This window comes from Phoenix dactylifera, chromosome 4 (assembly GCF_009389715.1).
Source record: "Phoenix dactylifera cultivar Barhee BC4 chromosome 4, palm_55x_up_171113_PBpolish2nd_filt_p, whole genome shotgun sequence".
Lineage (NCBI taxonomy): Eukaryota > Viridiplantae > Streptophyta > Magnoliopsida > Arecales > Arecaceae > Phoenix > Phoenix dactylifera.
In genome coordinates this window covers 31,296,630-31,317,531 of record NC_052395.1, presented here as the reverse complement: position 1 = coordinate 31,317,531, position 20,902 = coordinate 31,296,630, and the positions used below count along the sequence as shown (strand labels likewise).

The 20,902-nt window shown below is 38.4% G+C and overlaps 1 protein-coding gene and 1 long non-coding RNA gene across 3 annotated transcripts; both read right to left on the bottom strand.

The window, feature by feature from the left end:
• Positions 1-5,833: 5,833 nt before the first annotated feature.
• Positions 5,834-6,873, bottom strand: LOC120110613 (kinesin-like protein KIN-14H). 2 transcript variants are annotated; one of them, XM_039126111.1, is made up of 4 exons: positions 6,710-6,873; positions 6,455-6,529; positions 6,133-6,279; positions 5,834-6,060 (listed from the first exon to the last, which is right to left on the bottom strand). In XM_039126111.1, exons 1-4 carry the CDS (start codon positions 6,863-6,865, stop codon positions 5,869-5,871), a joined length of 570 nt encoding a protein of 189 aa, XP_038982039.1. In that variant the 5' UTR covers positions 6,866-6,873; the 3' UTR covers positions 5,834-5,868. The 2 variants fall into 2 exon arrangements, with proteins under 2 accessions (XP_038982039.1, XP_038982038.1); XM_039126110.1 differs by having other exon boundaries at positions 5,854-6,060; positions 6,611-6,868.
• A 426-nt stretch (positions 6,874-7,299) lies between these two features.
• Positions 7,300-8,078, bottom strand: LOC120110612. Its single transcript, XR_005511788.1, has 3 exons — positions 7,738-8,078; positions 7,578-7,653; positions 7,300-7,354 (listed from the first exon to the last, which is right to left on the bottom strand). It is a non-coding gene; the product is annotated as an uncharacterized LOC120110612 (long non-coding RNA).
• Positions 8,079-20,902: the final 12,824 nt, after the last annotated feature.

The following is a 20,902-nucleotide window of genomic DNA, read 5'->3' as shown; positions in this document are numbered from 1 at the left end:
TAAACAAATCTTAAACGATAATCTCACAAAAGACTTGAACATTCTAAAAACGGAAAAACAAACATTAACTAAAGAACTTGAAAAATACAAACCTTTGGTTGAAAAATTTACATATAGTTCTGAAAAATTGAATATGATACTTAATAGTCAACAAGCTGTATTCAATAGAGCTGGTTTAGGATATAAACCTAAAAATAAGCAAAAACTTCTTAGTAACTTCTTTGTTAAAGCAGGAGAAAGCAAAACTAAGAAAATAACATGTTTTTGCTGTGGAACATTAGGACATAAAGCAAATGTGTGCGATTATAGAAAAGAAAAAACTAAAAGAAAAATTAAAAGGATTTGGGTTCCAAAAGGAACCAACATTACTAACCATGAAGGACCCAAGAAAACTTGGGTACCTAAGATTATATGATTTGCTTGTGTAGGAGTGTCTTGCAGCCAAGGTCGACAAAAATTGTTGGTACTTGGATAGTGGCTGCTCAAGACATATGACGGGGGACAAGGATCAATTCTTCACCCTTGAAGCTAAGAAGGGAGGTGCTGTGACTTTTGGAGACAATAACCAAGGTCACATCATTGGTATAGGTAAAGTACAAATTACCCCTTCAACCTTTATTGATAATGTTCGATATGTTGATGGTCTTAAGCATAATTTACTTAGCATTAGTCAATTGTGTGATAGAGGTTTTGATGTTTTGTTCAAACCATCACTATGCATCATAACCAACTCAAATGACAATAGTTTAGTTTTTAAAGGAATAAGACGTGGGAATGTGTATGTTGTAGACCTTGAGGATCTTGCCAAATGTTCGTCCGATTTCTGTATAATTAAAAATATGCTAAACAGATCGTTGTTAGAACCGACGAACAAAAGTTAAATTTAAATTTACTCTTACCTGTTCTACTCGAAGAATAGTGGTTGTAAGAGGTCGATCCACAGGGAGGTGATTGGAGTTGCATAAAAATTAGAACGTTCACTCGGATTCAAAATCGATTTTTGAATAATAGAAGAAAAACATTATATCGGGGATGATGATGAATTCTCTAGTCTACTGGAGAATTATTTTTTTATTTAAAAATAATAAAAAGACATGTACTTAGATTTAAAGAGCATTTATATTTTTAACTAATCAAAGAAAAGCTTTGGAATAAATAAAAATGGATGAAAACAAGAAGAAACTGCATAAAGGAAAATTTAATGTATTGCATAAAAAGAAAAATTAAACCATTGCATGAAGAAAACAGAAATTAAACTAAACCTAGAACAAGGATTGCATGAAAAAGAAATGATAGATTTGATAAAAATAACATCGATTACAAATAACAATGGAGATTAGACCTAATACTCCTTCTCTTTTGTAAATAAAATAAAGAAAAAGAAAGTAGAACAAGTCACTTTTCTTCTCCCTCTCTCTCCCACGGTGGAGCTCCCAAAATAAAATACTTTCTTTATTCCTTTCTTCTTCCCAAGAACAGAGCCTTGCTCTGTTTCTTCTTCTCAACACCCAGCCGACTCCTTCTTTGGTTCCCACCCCAACCGAGCACACCCCCCTTCCTCTTCCTCCTTCTCCTCTTATAGCTGCGGATGGCCTGGAATCGGAAGGTGGGGACGCGGGGAGGAGTTGATCACGGACGAGATCCGGGCGCTGGGATCACGGGCGAGCTGTCACGGAGTGGATCACGGCTGGGATTCCGATGCGGAGGAAGGGCTAAAGCCGGAAGAGCTGAGATGCTACGATTGCGGAGGAGAAGATCACGGACGCGTGAGGGGAGTCGTTGATTTGGGAGGCTGTGAGCTTCCTTCTTTGGGCCAAGAGGGGGATGCGAACGGCTTGAATCCGGAAGAGGGATCTGCGGCTTGGATTTCGGTTTGGGATCTGTCTTGCTGGAAGGGGGGCTGAAGCCGGAGGTGCACGAAAGGAAGGCACGGATGAGGACTTCCTTCTTTGGTTGCTGGGAAGGATGCGGAATCACGGATGGTCGGGATGCGGCTACGATCCGGGAAGAGCTGAGAGCGTGATCGTCGGGAGGAAGGAGACGCGCGGGATGGAGCAGAAGGTGGGCTGCTGGCACGCGATCTCGGCTTGCATCCTGGCTGGAGCTGGGAGGAATCGCGGAGGAGGATGGCGTTGAAGATGTGGACGCGGGCGGCCTGGATCACGGAAGCGAATCGGGAAGGAGGATAGCTGCGTTGGAAGGAGCTGGGAGACACCAAGTTCCATTCAATTAGTCATATAGAAAAAATAGTGTGATATGAAATTTGGCTTGTAGACGGGTCATCTTGGAGGTCAAGTGCAATTCTTTCGAGTCATGGGTCACCCAGCACCTTATAGTTATGATATGGCCAAATTAGATTTGCCCAAAATTCTTTCCCTAAAGCACAAAGAAATTGGACCCGATTCGAATCCGAACTCGACTCGGATCCGAACCCGACTCGGACCCGATTTGAAGTCAAATTTGTACTCAATGTGCATTTTATCTCTAATTTATACTAATCTATGTTAAACCCAAATATAATATTAATCCAGTGAATTTATCATTATCGGTTAACAATAACACTAATTTTAGTAACATGTAGGTCGCACTTTTGTGCTCTCATCACACCCCCCAACTAGCTTATTGCTAGTCTCTAGCAATTCAGTGCGACAATGATAAAATGAGAGTGCAAAAGTGTTATTTATTATATAAATATACTAAGATAAATACTCACTTTCGTAGAGCATTACGATTGCACTTAGCACGTGCAACAAGCCTTTAAACCCTTAGGTTACCCTAGTGGACGAGTGTTGTCTCGTGAGGGTTTGCAGTTAAGTTACCCACAAACTTCAATCCCAAAATAAAATTTGGTTTGTGAAATGAAAGTCTTATTTTAAGTACATAACTGATAAGAATTTCAAAAGCACACAAGGTTTTAATTACTAAGTAGCCCAATTTCTAGGTTAGTATGCAATTTGAGTTGAAGTCATTAAGTTTTCCGTTAGGAAGTTGTAAGACTTATTTATACTTGAGTGCTCAGTGAAGTTTGGACCATGCACAAGCTAAGGTTTTGGATCTCCAAAATATCGCTAATATTAGTAGTTTCCAAGAATTGGTCGGACAAGACCTATTTGCTGATTCAAAATCATCTTTTCTGCAGGATTTCGAGAGCTGTGGATGTTTACTTTAATACCTCATGGGCTTTATCTGTAATATTCCAGTTTACTCGAATTTTTACAACGACGGCTTTCACACTATTGTCTTTCTTAAAGTCAATATACAATTTTTTTTTTCATTTTTTTTTGTTTTTGTTTTTTGTTTTGTTTTGTTTTTTTTTTGTTTGTTTTTTTTTGCATTAAAGAGAAATGATAATGTATATATTGTGCACTTTTAGTCCTGTGATGATTCCTCCATGTAGCGAGCAATTAGTCGACAATTCTCACACCAGTTGGCATGAGGTGTCGGGCATCAAGACTCCCCTACGGACCTATGCTTGGGTTCCTCATCATAAGCCCGCTGACCTTTGACAATAGGTAGCCCTTTTCGATGTACCTAACTGAATCCAACAATTTTTTTTTTTTTTGGATCAGAAAAAGATGGTTCATCAGGATTCGAGTTTGCTACCATATTCTCAACACAATGTCGAACCTATACCTTAGAAAATGCAGGCCAGATGTGTTGTGAAATTCAAAGCACTAATTAGCTTACAACTCACTAAAAGGAACTTAATAAAAAGAACTCACTTTGCACTACTTCCAACTAGTCATTGGGCTCTTAGATTTTATATACCTTGTATGTTGTATATATATATATATATATATATATATTTTTTTTTTTTTCAAAAATTTTAACTAAAAACTTTTTTTTTATAAAATTTCAAATGCGTAAAAATACCCCCAAACCTAAATCTAACATTGTCCTCAATGTTAAAGAAAATTTAAAGCAGCAAGAGGACAGAGGAGAAGTACCTGATATGGGTGGGTTAATTGAAAGTTGGGGCAAAATCCCCCAAACCTGCATGTTAGTAATTTTTTTTTTTTATAGAAGATATTTATATGTTGGGTTGCCTCCCAAGAGCGCTAAGTTTTATGTCTTCAGCCAGACAAAATGTAAATCTTCCTTTTTTTTCAACCATTATCTAAGAATGGTTTTGGAAGAGTCCGATGAAGAACAGTCGGCTGATGACGATCTATGCTCATAAGGGGAACAGAACTAAGAGGCGCATGCTTGACCCCTTCCTCGGAATGGGCAAGGTAAGCTTCTAAAGGGTCCTTATTATAAGTTTGTAAGAAAGTCTCCTGAACCAGACTTTCAATCATGTCAACTTCATTGATTTCACTACAAAAGAAGTAATTTTTTCCGGCGCTTTGCAGAGCTTTTACCGACGCTTATACGCGTCGGAAATTTTCCTCCCCACGCGTCCAAAAGCGTGACGAAATCGTCGGGCAGGTGGGCGTGGAGGATTTTCGTTCCGACGCGTTTCGTCAGCGTCGGCAGATAACTCGACGCTTTTAAACGCGTCGGCAAAGGCAATTTTTCCGACGCTTTTATGCGTCGGTCTATTACCGACGCTTTTAAGCGTCGGTAGTTCTTGTATTACCGATGCTTTTGTGCTTTGGTATACCTGTGCCGGGAGAGTTATTGCCGACGCTTTTAAGCGTCGGCAATAGCATTTTTTTTTTTAACAAATTCGTAGAAACAAATGTTAAACCTGTATACAAAATTCTTTGAGCCCTTCTTTGGCTTCTTTTTCAGAAGCTTCTGAGTCAAGCACTTTCCTGGCAACCATTCAATTTCAGTCCAAATGAAATTTTATGTATAATACATATGTTTCAATTGTCATATTGTAGTTTCAACGTAAAACAAACTCAACAAAAAAAAAAATCATTCACATGGCTAACAATGGAAGGGGCTGGAGTATAACTTCCATAAAAAGTTCCTACAACTTAATGATGTTCTTGGAATGGCAGAGTAATACATGCAGAGTAATACATATGTTTCAATTGTCATATTGTAGTTTCAATGTAAAACAAACTCAACAAAAAAAAAGTGTTCACATGGCTAACAATGGAAGGGGCTGGAGTATAACTTCCATAAAAAGTTCCTACAACTTAATGATGTTCTCTTGGAATGGCAGTTATTTCACATGCAAGATTCTATTCATTAAATTCACAAATTTGCTCAACATAAAAATTCACTCTTAGCTCTACGGAGCAGAAGTCATAACTGGCTTGGTTAAAATAACAAGCAGAAGGTATAAGCATTTCAAAAAAATGATGCAAGATACATTCAGCTTATTAAACGAAACCGTAGCCTTGATTTGGTCAACTCTCATACCAATGTCATCTTTATAATATTTGTTGAAAGTCTTTTTTCAACAGTCCTCTGACACCCATGCCAGAGTTGAAAGGCAAAAGGGTTGGGTCTCAAGAATGTCCCAAAAAACTCGACCTGCATTTTGTATTTCCATCCCTGACTTTGTAGAGATTGGCTGAATATTTCCATCCTCTGAATATTTGCTCCAGAGATCGGGGTATAAGCCCTTTCTGCTCAGGCGGTTCTGGCGTGCCCATCGTTGTATAAGTTTTACCAGAACCTGTTTGCCCATAAGCAAATATGCATACCTGCAACAACAGACAATTCATTTTCTTAAATTCAGCATGCCATCACCAGAAAAAATCAAATAAAGGTGGCACTTGTTAAACAAATAATAAAATGGCATGAAGTAGATGCTGCATATTAGAGATGTAATACAAGAATGGCATCAGAGCCACCATTAGGGGTCAAAAGGATAAGAGAATCGGTAGAACTGGCCAGGCAACAAAATGATCAGAGTGGAAAACCTAGGTTAAGTCACCGCAAGAACATTAGAGAATATGAAAGTCCAGACTAATACCAAAAAACAACTGACCCCTCTGTAGGATGTAGGATAAGAAACAGGGCGTACTCTACAAAACAGGGCGTACCAAGAGATTCAAGTGATGTAGGATAAGAAACAACTGACCCCTCTGTGCCACCACAATCACTGCCAGGTAAAACAGGGCGTACTCTACAAAACACTCGGATATTTCCTTTCAGTTCCTACAGAACGAAGAAGATTTAGCACCAAAATTATTGGCAAAAATAATCAGCCACAATAAGTAACATAAGTACCAGTATGGTGTTGTGCAGCTTTTTGCGCAATTTCTCTGCTTCCAAGATTTGAGGCTCTGCATCTGCAAGACGATCTTGCAAATCTTTTACAGTCTTCTTCTGTCCTTCATATTCTGTGATTGTCTCGATGGCAGTCAAATCAGCCATCTAGAAAAATAAACAGAGTTGTTAAAACTGACTGAAATAGCTAAATAACATTGAAAAGATGTTTCTTGCTTTACTGCTGCCAAAACAAGTTCCTTTCCCTAAGGCATGGAACAAGAATATCAAATATTGCTACAAACTCAGATATTACAATTCTCGAAACTCAGCTGTCACTAACCTTCAACTTTTCATTTGCTGCAGCAAGCTGATGCTGCAATACCTGTATCTGCTCTCTTTGGGAAGAGCACGTTTCCTGCAAATATATAATTTAAAAAATAAATAGTCATAATAGCAAATACACAACTTTCAAAATAAACGAGAAGATACAACAAACATCAAGGGCAGTAGATTTTGTTGTTAAGCTATCCAAAGCCTTTGAGGACTTTCCAGTCATTTCTTCATAATTTGCAATTTCAACACTTAAATTTTGCACCTGGGCTAATGTATGATCGCGTTCATCTCTTACTTGATGCAATTCACTTCTAAGGCAACCTACTTCCTTCATTAACTCTTCTTTCTGTTTAATAGCCTCTTGCTGAGATGACTGGAAGAACATCCAACATAAAAAGCTATGGGTCTTTAGTGACATAATTATAAATATAAAAATAATGATAAAATGAGCTGTGTCATCAGCATGTATAGATTCCTCAACATGCATGGACTGATCAATAACTGCACGCTCATCTTCTCCTACAGTTCTGATATTATGTCCAAGAGCATCTCTAAGTAGGCCCCTTATATCATCTTCTTCTACAGAATTTTGTTCCGTATCACTACATTCAAAATTGAAGGTGTCTTCTAGATCGGAGGGTTGGTTACATGAAGGTATGAACTCTCTATGGAGTACCCATTCAGTATAACCCTTTAGAAAACCATTCCATACTAAATGTTCTTCAACAATTTTTGGATCAAGAGCAGAACCGTTTACACATTTTTGACATGGACATAAAATCTTCCCGTTCATATTAGATTTCTCAAAAGCAAACTTAATGAAATTCTGAACTCCATCCAAATATTCAGCACTAGATCTTAACTTATTTATCCAACTTTTGTCCATTCTATTAGAATACCGATTGAACTGCAGTTTTTAAAAAAAAGATAAACAAAATTAAGTAAAATGCAAAGTAATTAATGTAATTAATGTTCATGTGCTGCACCCTACCCATCGTGCGGATTTATTTCCCACAATGGGGTCCACTTGTAATTAAAGGTCCACATGTAATTAAGGCACGAAACCAAATGCAACAGAAGAAGTATATTATGCAGCTGAATGGAATGAGAATGAGAAAGAGAAAGGTTACCACTCAGCAAGCTTAAAGTTTGCAGATAACAGTGTCGGTGAAAGGGGTGAAAGAGAGGGCTCTTCACCTACAATCCCTGTGGATGTACCAACACAAGCATGAACACATGAAATTTATTTAAGAATGTCAACAACAACCAGTTCGAGAAACATCAACTCACCTACTGTTTGATTTCTTATCCTTGCAAGTTGTTGATATGTTTAAATGTCCGAATATGTTGTCTGGAATGAAGATAATGCTTCTCAGAAGAGCATGTATTTTCGTATTTCATGATGCTCTATTTGAGATGCCAATGTCGTAGCTCTTAAAAAAAACTCATAGCTGGTATCCTAAACTACTGGGATACCAGCTATGATAGTTAAAGCAGAGATAGTAGCTAGACAGGCAGGAAAAGTTTTGCCAGAATATTTAATTCAAAATCATGTTCTCAAGAAGAAAGCTACATTAAATATAATATAAAGTATATTCGATGATATTGATACAACAAGAATGTCTCCCTGCATCTACTAAACAACTAGAATATAAGATTCCTTTTTTGGTCTAAACTTTGCACTTATCCTACTCTAATTAGGACTCCTCAAATTGCAATTAGAACAGAGAAATGATAGAAACTAAAGCCCTGCAATATATAGCTTGCTTGAACTATCAGTTGTTTAACATGTATAAGCTTCTATTGTGTCAATCTTTTTGATCATCAGTTGTTTAACATGTGCTCCAATTGAATGACATGGATACTCTAATACCAAACCAATTTGATCTCTATACTCTACTGCTCTTGGGCACAGTTCAGCTAATGAGGACAATTCATGTTTGGAAAGATTTCTGGTGATCAAAGATTAGAAAAACAACAAAAATAAAGAAACTTTGATTATTGAACTATCTATTATATTTCTTCACAAGAAAAATAGAATTGGTGAGAACTAACCATAAATAGTAGCAAAAACAAGACCACCAGTAACAACATATAGCATCATTAATTTGTAAGGCATCAAAGTTTTTGAATCAGTCATGGGCAATTCATGAGTAAATCATAAAATCTATGATAATGGCAAATAATTAAATATTCTTGTTACTTTATTACCAAGGATAATCTGGAGGATCAAATTCCACTAACCAAATAATAATGAACAGCTACACTAACGCACTGCACCACAGTTTGAAATTTCTGGGCTACTGTCTGGAAGATCTGCAGTAAGGAAGGTTCTAGCCAGATTATGCCAGCAGAAAAGAACCAGTAGTAGAATAATTCTATAGCTAACAACTTCAATCATCCACGGCAAAAGCAATATACTGACAAGCGAATGCATAAATATGTTGGAATCACTAGATTATAAAAGCAAACACTGTCGGGGAAATTAATATGATAGACAGCAGAAAACTGAACAACTAGCATTACAACCCAAGTCAGTAGGAGCTTCTATTCTAAAGTATACAGATTTCTTTTAAATACGCCATGCATCAATCATAAGAAACACATTAAGGTCACTGCACACTATAAACAATAGCAGAATCAAAAGCTTGCATTGGTCCTTTAAAATATTGCTCCATATCTTCTGGAAGAACCTATATTCTTCAACAACCAACTTGCCACAAAACCTACTCACATAGTCATCAAAATGGACAAGTGAACATTTTGTTTTCCAAACAAATGGGCAAACTTTGCTGATTTGTGAGAAAACCCTATTGCAGAGAGATCACAAAAATAGCAGTCCATTACTGGAAGCCATTTTGAGCAAAGGTATCCACAAAGTAATAAACCTCAGGATGAACATCAATGTCTCTTTTTTGCAAGCACATGCTGAATCAACATAAAGGCCATCATTATCACTTACAACAAATTCCTTGTATAAAAAACTATCTCCAATTATCTCATATAGGCAACAAGTCTTCACCTAAACCTTCTATTGTTCGTAACAAAAAGAATTTTGTTAGTTGTCATATGAACAATTAAATCAACATTCTAATAAAGATTGAACAAGAAATTCTTTTACTATTCTTACTTTTCCCATTGCTTGATGGGTGACCAAACTAGACAAAACAGGAACACATAAAGTCATGCAATAGTCTGTACATTGCATCAAATTGGAAATGCACATATTTCAGAATTTAACTAGTTTCCCTTTTGTATATTGCTTGAGTTAACGATAGAACTGTTCTGTTGTCATATTCTGGTGATCAAAGTGATAAACCACACATAAACCTGTAACATTATACGGACATATTACATGCATTTATAAATATTAAATCATCTTAATTATTATGATTATCTTATAGGTGTATACCCTTCTGTGCAATCTAGATTGGCAGGGTCTGCCAAACATATCCATGTAACAATAAGATATTACTGTCTAAATTGACTATATCATAGACTAAGAAGGTTCTTGGAGCCAGCAACAGTAGAAGAAAAAGCATTATACAGGAGTGACGCCAAACAAACTTTAAGGTACATAGAGCAACTCAAAGCTGTCAATATGTTTCATCCATGATACAAAATAGACTTAAATGATATCTTCACATTAATGCAAGTCATAACAAGGGACAAAAGCTCATGCTGAAATTGCCAATTAATAAGCTAGCAATCATTTTTGTCCTACATAGTTCGCTCTTGACCAAAACAATACATAAATGCAAACATTCATACCTAAAATAGTCTGTGCAAATAATATGAACACTTAAATAAGTCCATGTATACATGTACATGCGCACATATGTTACAAATATTATACATCTCACTGAACATATGCATGAATCTATGCATGTGCATATGCATTTACATAAACTATTAATACATGCATATCAATGAATATACATCATATGCATGAATATATACACACATATAAGTATCTATGTATGAACAATGTAAGTATGTATATATATTTATATGTATACACTGTATCATATACACATTTTTTTTTAAGAAATTTGAATTAATGGAGGCTCTAAATTTCTGAAAGTGCATTTTAATAACATATTTTAAGTCAGGCATAATTCCACAAGATTAACTAAATATGAGAATTACTTCTTCAAAATGCACCAAATTATGTAGCCCAGAAATTTGAGTATGCAAAAATTACTGCAAAAATCTATTAGTAACCCAGAAGTGCTGAAAAGAGTCTAGACAGTAAGCACGATCTTGTCGATCCTAATCCATCTTCTCCGCAGAGAAAAAATTTAGTAGGTGGCTTATCGTTTACAGCACATATTGATGTCTCTAATATCAAATGTTGCTCATCTCCATTACAAAGGAGGCACTAACCTAGTTTGAGCTGCTCCGATCCCCTTAAAACATATTTTTGCCATAGTTGGTGTGATTCTCGAGGACGAAGCTCGATCAAGGCTTATACAAAAGAAGAGGAGAAGGAGCGTGTTGAGGAAGGAGGAGAAGGAGGAGAACAAGCGAGACGGAGGGAGAGAATGGAGTAGGAGAAACTACCTCGGGCGGAGCGCGCGATGGGGTCGGTCGGTCGACGCCGGAGAGGAGGTAGGCCTTCTGGAACGTGGCCGTTGGCGTCAAGGAAGTCCGATTCGTGGCTTTCAGCCGCCGGAGAGGAGGGAGATGGGGGCAGCGCCGGAGACGAAGGCAAGGGCAGCGCCGGAGAGAAAAATAAGGGGTATCGGGAGTAGCTAGGGCAAGAATGCGGGCTTGGGGTCGGGCGCTGCGTTTTAAGGGGGCCTTGGCGACGCTTATAAGCGTCGTTTTAGCCTCAAGTCTACGACGACGCGTTTAAGCGTCGTCCAATGCTTCAAATTTCCCACGCTCACTAAGAGCGTCGGGAAAGGTTGGCGCGGGAGCAGGAAATGCCGACGCTTTCCCTTAGCGTCGGCTTTTCACACTTTTACTGTAGTGTTTCTTTGTCGTCTGGTGGTTGTTTACTTATGTTGAAGACATTAAGCTCGACTTTCATGTTACCAAAAAATAACTTCAGCATCCCATTTCGACAGTTGATCACAGCATTTGCTGTGGCTAAGAAAGTCTACCTAAAATTATAGGTGTGTGACTGTCTGGATGTATTGCAGGTTCAGTCTCAAGGATAACGAAGTCCACAGGATAGTAAAACTTATTTACTTTTACTATTACATCCTCTACAATCCCCTTGGGGTACTTCACTGTCCTATCTGCTAAGGAAAGGGTAATATTTGTAGGCTTTAATTCCCCCAAACCTAATTTTTGGTACACATAGTAGGGAAGTAGGTTTACACTGGCTCCTAAATCTAATAGAGCTCTTTGGATGATCGTCTCTCCTATTTTTATTTCAATAGTTGGGCAACCAGGATCTTTGAATTTCGGGGCAATCTGTTGTTGAATGAGAGATGAGGCTTGTGCAGCCATAACAGCTTGCCTAGGAATACTTGTTTTTCTTTTGACCGTGGTGAGGTCTTTCAAGAATTTTGTATAGGAGGGAATTTGTCTTATGGCATCGAGAAAAGGTATATTTATTTGAACAGTTTTAAAGACTTCCATGATTTCATCAAAGTTAGATTGTTTCTTGGAGTCCTGAAGTCTACTGGGAAAGGGAACCTTGGGTTTGTATGTTTCTATGGGTTCTTCCCTTTTTTCCGGTTTGTCCTGTTCTTGACCCCTCTTCTGAATAGGGTTCTTATCGGATTCAGTTTTATTTTCTTTTTCATTTTCAGGAAGTTGGACTTTATTGTCCACTTGCTTGCCAGACCTTAAAGTGGTAATTGCCTGAACTTCATAGGTCGGATTTCCATTAGAATTGATTTGATACTGACCTATCTGACCTTGATTTTGTTGTCTACTAGGGTTAGGCACTGGTTGACTAGGTAGTTCACCTTTCTTCCTATCCCCTAGAGAGTTAGCTATTTGGCTCAGACTAACCTCAAGTTTTGCAATTCCTTGCGCATGGAATTGGTTAGTCTGGGCTTGGGCTGTATTGGTCTGTTGTTGTTGCTTGATAAAATCTTGTTGTTGTTTCATCATATTAGCCATCATGGTTTCTAATTGTGAAGGTTGCTGTGGAATAGGGGCATTATAAGGCGGTACAGATGGAACCAAAGGTTGGTTCATTTGTGGTGGACCTATCCTGGGGAAGTTGTTCTGAAAATCTGGTGGACCACCTTGATGCTGAATAGGTTCATTTTGCTTGTATGAGAAATTTGGGTGGAACCTATTATCAGGGTGGTAAACTGGGCTGAACGAGTTGGGAGTGGGCTTCTTAAAGGCACTATATGAATTTAGAGCATTTGCTTGCTCGGCCTTTATGTTAGGCAGACTAGGGCAGCACTCCACTAGATGCTCAGGACTGTTACACAAAACACACAAACTATATGACTCGTGATCCACTTTCATGACGGGATTTGACTCTTTGTATGAACTCGAACTAGTGCAAATAGTGAAAGCATCAAACTTTTTACTCAAGTTGTTCATTCCAGCCACCAGATTGGACATGACATTTTTGAGTTCTGGGTCTGCTTTCATTTCATAATTACCTGGTTTTCTAGACCCAAACTCATCTCTAATTACTTCCTCACCATAGCTACTCCAATTTTGGGCATTTTCAGCTAAGTCAACAAGAAATTTATAGGCTTGATCCGGGGTTTGGTTCATGAACCTACCCTTGTGCATGGACTCAATCATGTTTCTATGGACTTGTTGGTCAAATGCCCACACCATGGGCTTGATAAGGCTGATCTGGGAAAATTCCTCCTCAGATTTTTCTCTAAAAGTTCTTATGGCATCCTTAATTTTTTCAGTCTTTACCATAGGATAGAACTTAGCCCTGAACTTCTTAGATAGTTGTTCCCATGATGTGATGGAATTTGAAGCAAGGGAATATAGCCATGCAGCGGCACGATCCTCTAAAGTCATGGGAAACAATCTTAATTTAATACCTTCTTCATCTAAGTTTTGATTTCTAAACGTTTGACAGATTGTCAAAATTTTGTTTAGATGAATGTAGGGTTGTTCACTCTCGAACCCATGAAACTTGGGTAACATGTTTATTGTTGCAGCCCGAATTTCGAATTGGGCTGCGTTATTAATTGGTAATACTATGCAAGTAGGGGGACTAGCGGATGCGGGTGCAAACAATTCATTCAGGGTTCTAATATGTTCACCCATTGTAGAGATCGACGGTTGGTTTATAGTTCGCAAGTTGTGATGAAAATTTCTATCAATCTCAGGATCAAATGGAGTTAACTTATCCCTTAATGACCTTCTACCATGCATACATTATCACAACTTAATTAGACTCGACTCCTAAAATTAACGAAATCCTAAGAGAAGAGAAGGGCTAGACACAGATGACCACAATCAACACCACACAACAATTTGACCCTATTAGTCTTAGAACTAAGTGAGGTTTAGTAGCTTCTTAAATCTAGTTGCACAGAGACTTTTCAGGTTAAAAAAATTCCTGAAATTCTCTCTAGATTAGACAGCTCCTAATCTCCCTTTCAGATTAAGCTTGAGCTTACCAGTTAAGTGATCCAGTAACCAGTGACCAGAAAAGTCCCGGGGTGTGCGGTGGTGCCAGAGGGATACACCGATACCACAATACCCGTAACAGTTCTCACTGTTGTAAAACTTTCCAAGACATCACCAATTACTAAATCCTCACTGGAGTGGCTTTCAGCCGCTTCTTTCCAAGAGCTTAATTGAGCTCGAAAACCCTAAGGCCAACGTCTAATTTGATTTTAATTTAATTTGGCTTAGGATAAATATGCAAGGTGGTGATTTTTGGGCTAAGGACAGGTAATGACTTCCCGATCTTATCTTTTTAATGGGTTTTGCCCTTAATTACTTTATGCAAATGCTTAATACTAAATGCAGCAAATAATCAATATTTTTTTAAAGTTTATGCAATGTCATTAGGTTGTACTGATTAAATGAGCAAGCAATTTTTTTTATTTTTCTTTTTTTTAATTTTATGTTGTTTTTTTTAATTTTTAATATAGGAATAACTTGAATGTAAAGTAAAACTAATCCTTATGCGTCAGTCAATCTCCGAATGCCCGTTGAATAAGCTCTGGAGATTACTCCGTGAGGAGCCCCAATAAAGGTATGATAACCTCGGGAGATTGCACCTTATCAATTACTAGCAAAAATAATATTTTTATGAATTTTTTAATTTAATTAATTTTTTTAACCTTTTTTTTTGAATTTTAAATTTCGAATCATAGAATTCAAATTTTGAATTTAAATTTTTGAATTTTTGAATTTTTTGTTTTAAATTTTTTTTTCAAATTTTTTTTTACTTTTTTTAGAAAACTTTAATTTCGAATTTCAAATTTCAGAATTTAATAACTACAAAATTACTAACTGAAAATAATCAAAATAAGAAAAATTAATAAAAATAAAAACTTACTACCGAAGTGCGTTCACTCGGGGCATCCAAAATCCGATTTGATCTTCGTGATCGTTCTTGTTTCTCGATTTGCCTCTCCGGCAATGGCGCCAAAATTTTGTTCATCTGATTCCTGTCTAACTAAAAATATGCTAAACAGATCGTTGTTAGAACCGACGAACAAAAGTTAAATTTAAATTTACTCTTACCTGTTCTACTCGAAGAATAGTGGTTGTAAGAGGTCGATCCACAGGAAGGTGATTGGAGTTGCATAAAAATTAGAACGTTCACTCGAATTCAAAATCGATTTTTGAATAATAGAAGAAAAATATTATATCGGGGATGATGATGAATTCTCTAGTCTACTGGAGAATTATTTTTTTATTTAAAAATAATAAAAAGACATGTACTTAGATTTAAAGAGCATTTATATTTTTAACTAATCAAAGAAAAGCTTTGGCATAAATAAAAATGGATGAAAACAAGAAGAAACTGCATAAAGGAAAATTTAATGTATTGCATAAAAAGAAAAATTAAACCATTGCATGAAGAAAACAGAAATTAAACTAAACCTAGAACAAGAATTGCATGAAAAAGAAATGATAGATTTGATAAAAATAACATCGATTACAAATAACAATGGAGATTAGACCTAATACTCCTTCTCTTTTGTAAATAAAATAAAGAAAAAGAAAGTAGAACAAGTCACTTTTCTTCTCCCTCTCTCTCCCACGGTGGAGCTCCCAAAATAAAATACTTTCTTTATTCCTTTCTTCTTCCCAAGAACAGAGCCTTGCTCTGTTTCTTCTTCTCAACACCCAGCCGACTCCTTCTTTGGTTCCCACCCCAACCGAGCACACCCCCCTTCCTCTTCCTCCTTCTCCTCTTATAGCTGCGGACGGCCTGGAATCGGAAGGTGGGGACGCGGGGAGGAGTTGATCACGGACGAGATCCGGGCGCTGGGATCACGGGCGAGCTGTCACGGAGTGGATCACGGCTGGGATTCCGATGCGAAGGAAGGGCTGAAGCCGGAAGAGCTGAGATGCTACGATTGCGGAGGAGAAGATCATGGACGCGTGAGGGGAGTCGCTGATTTGGGAGGCTGTGAGCTTCCTTCTTTGGGCCAAGAGGGGGATGCGAATGGCTTGAATCCGGAAGAGGGATCTGCGGCTTGGATTCCGGTTTGGGATCTGTCTTGCTGGAAGGGGGGCTGAAGCCGGAGGTGCACGGAAGGAAGGCACGGATAAGGACTTCCTTCTTTGGTTGCTGGGAAGGATGCGGAATCATGGATGGTCGGGATGCGGCTACGATCCGGGAAGAGCTGAGAGCGTGATCGTCGGGAGGAAGGAGACGCGCAGGATGGAGCGGAAGGTGGGCTGCTGGCACGCGATCTCGGCTTGCATCCTGGCTGGAGCTGGGAGGAATCGCGGAGGAGGATGGCGTTGAAGATGTGGACGCGGGCGGCCTAGATCACGGAAGCGAATCGGGAAGGAGGATAGCTGCGTTGGAAGGAGCTGGGAGACACCAAGTTCCATTCAATTAGTCATATAGAAAAAATAGTGTGATATGAAATTTGGCTTGTAGACGGGTCATCTTGGAGGTCAAGTGCAATTCTTTCGAGTCATGGGTCACCCAGCACCTTATAGTTATGATATGGCCAAATTAGATTTGCCCAAAATTCTTTCCCAAAAGCACAAAGAAATTGGACCCGATTCGAATCCGAACTCGACTCGGATCCGAACCCGACTCGGACCCGATTTGAAGTCAAATTTGTACTCAATGTGCATTTTATCTCTAATTTATACTAATCTATGTTAAACCCAAATATAATATTAATCCAGTGAATTTATCATTATCGGTTAACAATAACACTAATTTTAGTAACATGTAGGTCGCACTTTTGTGCTCTCAACACCAAACATAACCCCTGTTTAGTTGTTAATGATACTAAGGATAATGATGCTAGTTGGTTATGGCACCGTAAGTTAGGTCATGCAAGCATGGACACAATATCAAAACTAGTTAAGAGAGATTCCATAATAGGTTTGCCAAAACTAAAGTTTGAAAAGAATAAAATATGTGAAGCATGTCAATTTGGCAAATAATCAAGGAACTCCTTTAAATCTATAAATTGTGTCTCTACCTCTAGACCTCTAGAACTACTACACATGGACCTATTCGGACCAACTAGAACCACAAGTCTAGGTGGAAATAAATATGGTCTAGTTATTGTAGATGATTATTCTAGATACACTTGGGTCATGTTCTTAGGTCATAAGAATCAAGCATTTTCAGTCTTCAAGAAATTTCACAAAGAAGTAACAAATGCCAGAGATACTTCAGTCATAGCTATTAGAAGTGACCATGGAACCGAATTTGAAAATCATTTATTTGATGAGTTTTGTAGTAAAAAGGGGATAACTCATAATTTTTTTGCACCTAGGACACCACAACAAAATGGAGTTGTGGAAAGAAAAAATAGAACTTTAGAAGAAATGGCTAGAACCATGTTATGTGAAAGTAATCTTCCTAAGTACTTTTGGGAAGAAGCCATCAATATCTCATGTCATATATTAAATAGAGTTTTATTAAGACCCATTATAAAGAAAACACCTTATGAACTTTGGAAAAATAGAAAACCAAAAGTGAACTATTTTCATATCTTTGGATGTAGGTGTTTTGTTCATAATAATGGGAAAAATAATCTAGAAAAATTTGACTCTAAATCTGATGAGGGTATATTCTTGGGGTACTCTACAGCTAGTAAAGCCTACAGAGTCTTTAATAAAAGAACCCTAGTTATAGAAGAATCCATACATGTTGTTTTTGATGATTCTAGTGATATCTCTTCTAGCAAGAGAGTTAATTTTGATGATGATACGGAAATTCTTGAAGAAAAGATTGATGAGATGACATTACAAGATGATGAACAAAAATTAATTGGAAATGCATCATCAAGCCAAGAGGATATGATGGATCATGGGCTAACTAAGGCTTGGAGGTATGCTCACGGGCATCCTAAAGAATTGATTTTAGATGATCCATCTCAACCTGTTAGGACTAGAGCATCTCTTAGGAACTTAAATAATCATCTTGCTTTTGTCTCACATTTTGAGCCCAAACACATAGAAGAAGCTGAAAAAGATGTAAATTGGATAAATGCAATGCAAGAAGAATTAAACCAATTTACTAGAAACAAGGTATGGAATCTAGTTGAACGACCTTCTGAATATTCAATTATAGGTACCAAATGGATTTATAAAAATAAACTTGATGAAAATGGAATTGTAATAAGGAATAAGGCTAGACTAGTAGCAAAGGGGTATAATCAAGAAGAAGGTATAGATTTTGATGAAACCTTTGCTCCTGTAGCTAGACTTGAGGCAATTAGACTTTTACTAGCATTTGCATGCTCTAAGGACTTCAAATTATTTCAAATGGATGTAAAAAGTGCATTTTTAAATGGGTATATTAATGAGGAGGTATATGTAGAACAACCTCCTGGTTTTGAAAATCATCAATACCCTAATTATGTATATAAATTGAACAAAGCACTTTATGGTTTGAAACAAGCACTTAGAGCATGGTATGAAAGACTTAGCAAATTTCTACTAGATCATGAATTCTCTAGGGAAAATGTAGATACAACACTATTTTTGAAAAAGAAAAACAAAGATATGTTATTAGTGCAGATTTATGTTGATGATATTATTTTCGGTGCTACTAACAATCGCCTCTGCGAAGAATTTGCTGACTTAATGCAGAGTGAGTTTGAGATGAGCATGATGGGAGAGCTGAACTATTTCCTCGGGCTTCAAATCAAACAATCAAAAGAGGGGATCTTCATCAATCAAGCTAAATACATCAAGGAGATGCTTAAGAAGTTTGATATGGAGGGAAACAAGCCAATCAGCACACCCATGAGCTCATCATGCAAATTAGACCAAGATGAATCAGGTAAATCTGTAGATCAAAAGTTATATAGAGGTATGATAGGATCTTTATTGTATCTCACTGCAAGTAGACCTGATATCATGTTTAGTGTATGCATATGTGCTCGATATCAGTCTAATCCTAAGGAATCTCATCTAATTGCAGTCAAAAGAATCTTTAAATACCTAATAGGAACAAAGAATATAGGTTTATGGTATTCTAAAGAATCTAGCCTGAACTTAATAGGATACACAGATTCAGACTTTGCTGGTTGTAAACTTGATAGAAAAAGCACCAGCGGGTCATGTCAACTCTTAGGAGAAAATTTAATCTCTTGGTTTAGCAAGAAACAAAACTCGGTTGCATTATCTACTGCTGAAGCTGAATATGTTGCAGCCGGGAGTTGTTGTGCTCAAATCATGTGGATTAAACAACAACTTGAAGACTATGGCATTAAACAAAATAAAATTCCCATTAATTGTGATAATACAAGTGCCATTAATCTAACTAAAAATCCAATTCAGCATTCAAGAACTAAATATATTGAGATAAGACATCACTTCATAAGAGATCATGTACTGAATGGTGATGTGACACTTCAATTTGTTTGCACTGATGATCAATTAGCTGATATTTTTACAAAACCCTTAAGTGAAGAGAGATTTAGTGTGCTTAGGAGGGGATTAGGAGTGATTGATCCATACTAGTGGTATTTTCCACTAGTTCATTGATTTTGATGATTAAATTGTGTTAAAAATAGAGTTTCTCAACTATGATCATCAAATTAGATCATAACTTAGTGAGTGTCCCTGGTTTGGTACGAAAATAGCATGATTTTTAGGTGCGTGCCGGAGTTCGAGTCGACTCGAGTAAGTTTCAGAGTCGGCTCATAAGGAGGAGTCGACTCGCACATAGACGAGAGTCGACTCGAGGACAATGGAAGCATAAGGGGAGTCGACTCGTGCATACTTCGGAGTCGACTCGAGGTCGAGTCGACTCGCGACTCAGTGGAGTCAACTCGAGGTCGGGATCCGGGTTTTTTAACCCTAATCCAAGCGTTTAATCAACACTTCTATTCACCGCCGCCACTATTCAAAAAACCCTAGAGCCGTCTCCTAGATCGTCTCCGACCGTCCTTAGGACTTTCTCCGTCGACCTTCATCCGTCCATTAGCGTTTTACCCCATTCTAGGTCGACCATGCCTCGTAAAGCCGTTGTCCCAAGCTGGAAGAGGCCCCAACCCGCGACCGGCACCGAGCGACGGTCCAAGGCTTGGAACGATCCCGTGAGGCCACAACCTCCAGCTCGTTCCCCGCCGAGGCCCGCTCCCTCGCGTCCGTGCGCTGGGAAGGCGGTCTCCACCGGGAGATACGTCAACTTTGACTATCTCTCCCGGGAGGGCTTCACCATAGGAGAGAGGTTAAGGGCCCAGAGTTTAGAGTTCTTCTGTTCCCTAGATCTCCCCACATACCCAGGGCTAGTTAGGGAGTTCTACGGTACCGTGCATAGGGGCCATGGTGGGATAGAGGGAACGGTAGCCGGTGTCCCATTGTTCATTTCGGAGGATATCATTGCTCAGATCCTCCATCTTCCCCAAGTTGGGGTATCTCCTACACATCCAGAGGACAGGACTGAGGCCCTTACGGCCATTTTAGGGTGTTCACCCCAGTCCCCATTAGATGAGGTGTCCGCCAGCTCACTGTCAGTTGAGATGCGGCTCCTCTTGAGTATCATCTCTAGGACCCTCTTCCCGAAGACTAGCCGCTTCGATTTTGTTTCTGAGAGGGACCTAGCCCTTATGTTCTACATCCTCCAGGACACCCCAATCAACTTCCCCAAACTCATGTACAGATACCTATGCGAGCCACTAGACAGGCCTAGGCTCACCCTTCCCCATGGTATGCTGTACACCTTGATCTTTAGGGAGTCTGGGATCCCTATTCCTGAGGGGGAACCCTCTCGCGGTCTGCGATGGACAGATCGCATGGGTGAGGGGACCCTGCACCGGATGGGTTTTCATAAGGTAGAGGGAACTTGGGTGAGAAAACCATCTACCTCCACACATACTACCAGACACTCCCCCAG